The 5,718-nt window shown below is 50.2% G+C and overlaps 1 protein-coding gene across 1 annotated transcript; it reads left to right on the top strand.

Annotated features, from left to right (window-relative positions):
- Positions 1 to 4,330: 4,330 nt before the first annotated feature.
- LOC119386635 (homocysteine S-methyltransferase YbgG) lies at positions 4,331 to 5,718 on the top strand. The gene has a single exon (XM_037653920.2). The coding sequence runs from the start codon at positions 4,357 to 4,359 to the stop codon at positions 5,296 to 5,298; it is 942 nt and encodes a 313-aa protein (XP_037509848.1). The 5' UTR covers positions 4,331 to 4,356; the 3' UTR covers positions 5,299 to 5,718.

Genomic DNA, 5,718 nt, shown 5'->3' on the forward strand with positions numbered 1-5,718 from the left:
TATGAAAACTGTGACAGCCAAGACGAGCAGGCGCACAGTGGAGAGGTGAGCACGCCGCGCATCAGCTGTAATGTATGCGACTGACAGTGCCGCGCGTCTGATAATAACTGTCTCGGCCAGCACAGCAGACGCTCGCTGTAGCGGCCGAAGTTAGCGGTGCCCTCTAGTTTCAGAGTATCGCATCTGTTTTCCGCACGCCGCCGCCGACGCGATTGGCCTACTCGCATGACGTGACCTCTCGCCGCCATATCCCTTCCAAGCGCTTTGGGTGCAGGCGCGTTCAATGCAGAGCGTGGCCGGACATTTATCAGTACCACGGTCCCCAGAAGTACTTCGTCGCTTTTTTAAACGCGTCATGCAGACAGGGGCGTAAGCAGAGATTTTTTTCGGGGGGGGGGGGGGGGGGGCACGGGCCCGGTGTGCCACCCCCTGGCTACGCCACTGCATGCAGATGCCAGAAAAGAGTAGCTCACCATCAATCGAACGTTACTGGTGAGCTACTCTGGGAATCTCGTTTGCCGTGTGGGAAAAATTAATGTCAAAGAGCGCCGTTCTACGTGGCTGCATAGTTGGCCTGAACGAATTCGCCCCCCTCGAATAACACTCCTTCCTGCAGTGAACTACACTAACTTTGCTGGAAAAAATCTTATGCGAAAGGATACTTCACCTTTTCGGTTCGCTCTGGTCAGCGATATTGAATTGAAAACTACATACCTTTCTATTTCCTCGGCTGTTTATACCTCGATCTGTTGAACAGATTACGGATGCTATCCGAGTTATAAGCGTGTCACGAACGAGAGCGAAATCGAAGATTTATTGAAATAATAACTGTTTACTGGTATACCTTGAAGGCAATTGTGGCGTGAGCATTTGCCATTGCACAAAACAGAAGCGCGGAACTCTGTTGATAAACTTGGTATAAGTCAATGTTATCAAGAGTATTTTTACATTTGTTGAAAAAAAAATGCTGCTAATGCTGCCTTGCACCGAGCGTACCCTTAAAATACTTTATAGTTGGTGAGAAATGGTCACAGCAAAAAAAAAAAGCAGATCCCACGCATTGAGGGAGTCGATTTTATGCGAGCCCTAGGTCTATATACATAGTGTGTTGCAGTAGCATGCGCTTTAAAAATTCCGGGATGTGCTATTTCTGATCAAAAGAACATAAAGCACCGTGCCGAGGAAGTTTTAATAAGAGTGCATTATGAAAAAGAAGTGCAGCAGGGCAGAAACCGAACCCCACCTGTTTACGCGCTGGCAACGCCAAAAAAAGAACTGTTTGTGGGAACACATCAAAATATTTGCAAATTCATTGCGACGTTGGGAATATTGAGGAGACAAGAAATAGGAAATGAAACAGTTAAGTAGCGATGTTAATAATTTTTGATGGCCTATTTTCTACGTATCGTAAGATAAGATGCACCTTACCTACCGCACGCCGATTCGCCCGTGCGTTCGGCTGCTGGCGTTCCGAGTCAATGCGTCGCGCACAACTTCCAATTACCGTACACACACAACTTCTATTACACATGTCAACCAGTTGAACAGCAAGCACGGTGCGCAAGCAAGCTATGCGTTAGCAGTGAGTCGAAGGACGCAATGTTGAATGCTCTCGATGTTCGATAACGTTCTCGAGTGCAGTGAACCTGAACACCGACTGCAAAGCTAGCGCAAACAGTCAAGATTCACCAAATGTCAAAGTAAATGGCATCTCGCACGATGTCACTGCGCTAATGCAACTATGTTTACAGATCCGGACCTAGCGAACACGCCCGGGCGTGACACGAAAAGAGACCGATGAAGCCATGAAGAGATTTTGCGAGCACATGGCAACATTCGCCGTACGTTTCATTAGTTACAGCGCTAACCGCGCAGTCGATCCATACCTGTCGATGGCTCGATATCACTTCTAATATCCTCTTGAAGAAACACACACACATATTGCCGTTCTGCGGAGCGTAACACGGCACTGAGGCTTAAAAGATCGGTCACTTCTCAACACACGCTAGCAACGCGCCGGACGGTATGGAAGGGACATGGCCGCCGCCACCCAATGTTGCCCGCGTGCAGCCTACCTTTGCGGTACTCTGATTTTCCAGTGACTAGTGCCCTCGGCTGCGTCACTTCCGCCGCCTTCCCAATACTGACGTCACAGACGCAATGTTGCCAGTAGTTGTGGGAAGCCAGGAGGGCGTTTGCAGACAATCGTTAAAATTCATTTGCAAACAATCTGCGCATGTCTCAAGCCTGTAATTTGGCATAAATTACGGAAACGTGCAAAGGAACGTACCCAGCGAATTTCATTGAGATCCATCGACCTCGAAAAATCGCCGGAGTTGGCCTTTAAGGCAGAATGACCTTATTTTCCCCAGTATTTATTTTTGTACTTTATCTCTACTTTTCTGCCACCAATACTCTAACCATCTCTTACTTATTTCTATCGCGCACGTGTTCAGCTTTCCATTGTTGTCCCTAAAACCCAAGGCTACATGTAGACTCGTGCCCACACGTATACCTGGGTGAATATCGCCACATTCAATCAGTACATGTTCCATCGTTTCCTTAGTTCCCCCGCAGCATGTACATTGTTCTTCTACGTTACTGAATCTCGCTTTATAACTACGCGTTCTAAGGTAGCCCGACCTTGCTTCAAACAGCAAAGCGCTTCCCCTTGAATTATCATAAAACATTTCCCTCCTTATTTCGTTTTTTCCCTTTCGGTAGTTACTCAGAGCCGGCTTCTTTTCCATCGCTGCCATCCAATAACTCCTCTCCGCCTCTCTGACCTTCCGCTTAACGCTCCTTGTTGCCATATCGCCCGCACTGCTAGCCGTATATTTACTGGTGAGTCTCCTAGTTCTTTTTCTCCACTGCGTGTCAACGCTTTTTCTATACAAATACCTGAAAACCTTCTCCGCCCATCTACTCTTCTTAATTTTCCTCAGCCTCTCTTCGAATCTCATTTTGCTCTCTGAGCTTCCCTCACTTCAAAGCCTGTCCATCCCATATCACCCTTTACAGCCTCATTTGTCGTCTTCCCGTGAGCGCCCAACGCGAGGTGGCCCACCGTCCTTTGATTTACATCCATTCCTGATTGTACCTCTGACTTCATGCACACCACTGAGTTCCCAAATGTAAGCCCCGGGACCATACCCTTCCACAGCCCTCGAAGCACCTCGTACCTATTGTATCCCCATAAAGCTCTGTGCTTCATAATTGCAGCATCCCTTTGCTACCGATGCTTTCTCTTGTACCTCCATATATCTGTCCCCCTCATTTACCCATACTCCGAGGTACTTGTACTTGCTTACCCTCGGTATTTTTTGGCCCTGTATTATGACCGCATGGTCTTCGTGATCATTGAATACCATCAATCCACATTTTGTTGCACTAAATCCTACTCCTAGAGCCTCACAGTCCCTTCCGCATATATCTGCCAGTCGCTGTATATCATCTTGACTGTCCGCAAATAAGACAATATCATCAGCATAAAATAGACCTGGAAGCTTCTGCTCAACCATCGTGCCGACCTGTTTGTGTGACAAATTAAATCTAATGTTGCTACCTTCTAGCGCTTTTTCCATCCTCACCATGTACAGCATGAATAACAGCGGGGACAAAGGACGTCCCTGTCTCAGCCCCTTGCCAATTTCAACGCTGTCCTTGCTACTTATTCCTTCCCATTCTATACAAACTGTATTTTCTCGGTATATTTCCCTCGAAAGCGCTTCCCCTTGAATTATCATAATGTTCTCGCTTACCCTATAGGGTAAGCAATAGGACCACATGGCGCCCTCTCTGGAGAGCGGTGAGTTCTCTCGACACGACAGTGGGTATGTACCAGAGTTCTGAGGTCGTATTAGTGATGAAAGACAAATTTGTGCATATGTGGAGGATTGGAGTTCCAGTAAGTCAGCCACCACAACGGTAATGCGTCTCTAAATGGGCTGCGGCGGCTTCCTCTATGTAATACCACGGAGACGGATACGATTGTTCATCAGATCAGCAACGTCAGTATTCTAACACCGTGGTCAGTATCATCAAACTGCCTCATCCCCCACCATTCGTCTGACACAAGTGCATTGACTCGCCTGCTTCTTTGCTTCGTTCTTTATGTGCACAACTCAGTCTTCACATCAAGTCAGACTGCCCAACTTCAGTCTTCAAGCCTCTTTATTCGAGGTGGGAGCGTTTGAGACAACAGTCGCATCCGTAACAGCTACACGCATGCATTGCTAACATTCAAAATTTTCCGCCATGCTCAAAATAGCTGCCGCGCTCTGGAAGACACGAAGATGGCAAAGCCAAAGCCTCGTGAAGTCGAGTCGATCGAATCCGTATCCACGCGTTTCAAACATGGCGGCGCCCGCGAACTCGGGCGCGCCTGTACGCGTATTGGACGGAAGTACGGGGTCGCAGCTGAGCGACCGCGGTCTGATACCGCCCAAAGATCCTCTCTGGAGCGCCAGGGTACTCGTCACTAACCTTCCGGCCATAGTGGAGGTGCACAAGAGCTACATCAGGAGCGGCGCCGACGTGGTCACGACGTGCAGCTACCAGGCGAACGTGGACAACCTGCAGTCTCACCTGGGCATCGGCGCTTCCGAGGCCGAGACCCTGATCGCCCGCAGCTGCGAAGCAGCGATCGCGGCACGGGAACAGTGCGGACGACCGGGAGTGCTGGTTGCCGGCTCCGTAGGGCCGTACGGCGCCGCGCAGGCCGACTTGTCCGAGTACACGGGGGCGTACGCGGCCGTCAAGAGCGTCGAGGAGCTCATGGAGTGGCACCGGCCCCGCGTGCGGTGTCTCATCGCGGCCGGCTGCGACGTTCTGGCTTTCGAGACGATACCGGCTGAGCGCGAGGCCCTGGCGCTCGTACGGCTGCTTCGCGAGTTCCCGGACACCCGGGCGTGGCTCAGCTTCAGCACTTCGCGAGACGCACCGCACTGCACGGCCAAGGGAGAGCCGCTCGCGGAGGTGATGAACGAGTGCCTCTTAGCCGACGTCAATGGACAGATATTCGCTGTTGGCGTCAACTGCTGCCCTCCGCAATCGGTGGCGGTGGCTTTTAGGTCCACCGGACCCCTCCGGGTTCCCTTCGTCGCCTATCCCAACAGCGGCGAGATGTACACCACGTCTGGCTGGGTCCCGGACGACCGATTGGCCCGCAACCCACTTGCGGCCTACGTCCCCGAGTGGATCGACCTGAACGCACGCTGGATCGGCGGCTGTTGCAGGACTGGGCCGGACGATATCAGTGGTGTTGCCAGAGTTGTGAGCAATCTCGCGGCAGCATGATAAGTCGTATTTGTTGCGCATTCGCAAAAAAAAAAAAAAAAGAGAGCGCTATCATTGTCCCGACTGACATCATGAGCGTAGCAGTCTAGTCTCACAGCGCAGGCTAAGCAGAGCAATAAAACTGCCTGTGCTGCACGGCTTGTGTTAAATTTTGTAGTATTTTCCTGTAGCCTTTTAACAGTGGCTCTGCATTTCCTAGAAGTTTGCGCTACTAACATTTCGTGTACTTTTGTGACAGCAAACACGAAACATAACCAGCTTTATGAGCAGAAAGCAGCTCAATGCTGTGCGTACCGACTTGCCTGTACAGCATTCCACTAAGTTTACTGCATTTTTTGTGTTTGTTTGGAAAAACTCATTCTTACTTGGCTGTCACCTCTCTGCATGTAGTTCTGCAACAGTTCGGTAACTCGCAAGCAT

The sequence above is a fragment of the Rhipicephalus sanguineus genome, chromosome 3 (genome assembly GCF_013339695.2).
Source record: "Rhipicephalus sanguineus isolate Rsan-2018 chromosome 3, BIME_Rsan_1.4, whole genome shotgun sequence".
Lineage (NCBI taxonomy): Eukaryota > Metazoa > Arthropoda > Arachnida > Ixodida > Ixodidae > Rhipicephalus > Rhipicephalus sanguineus.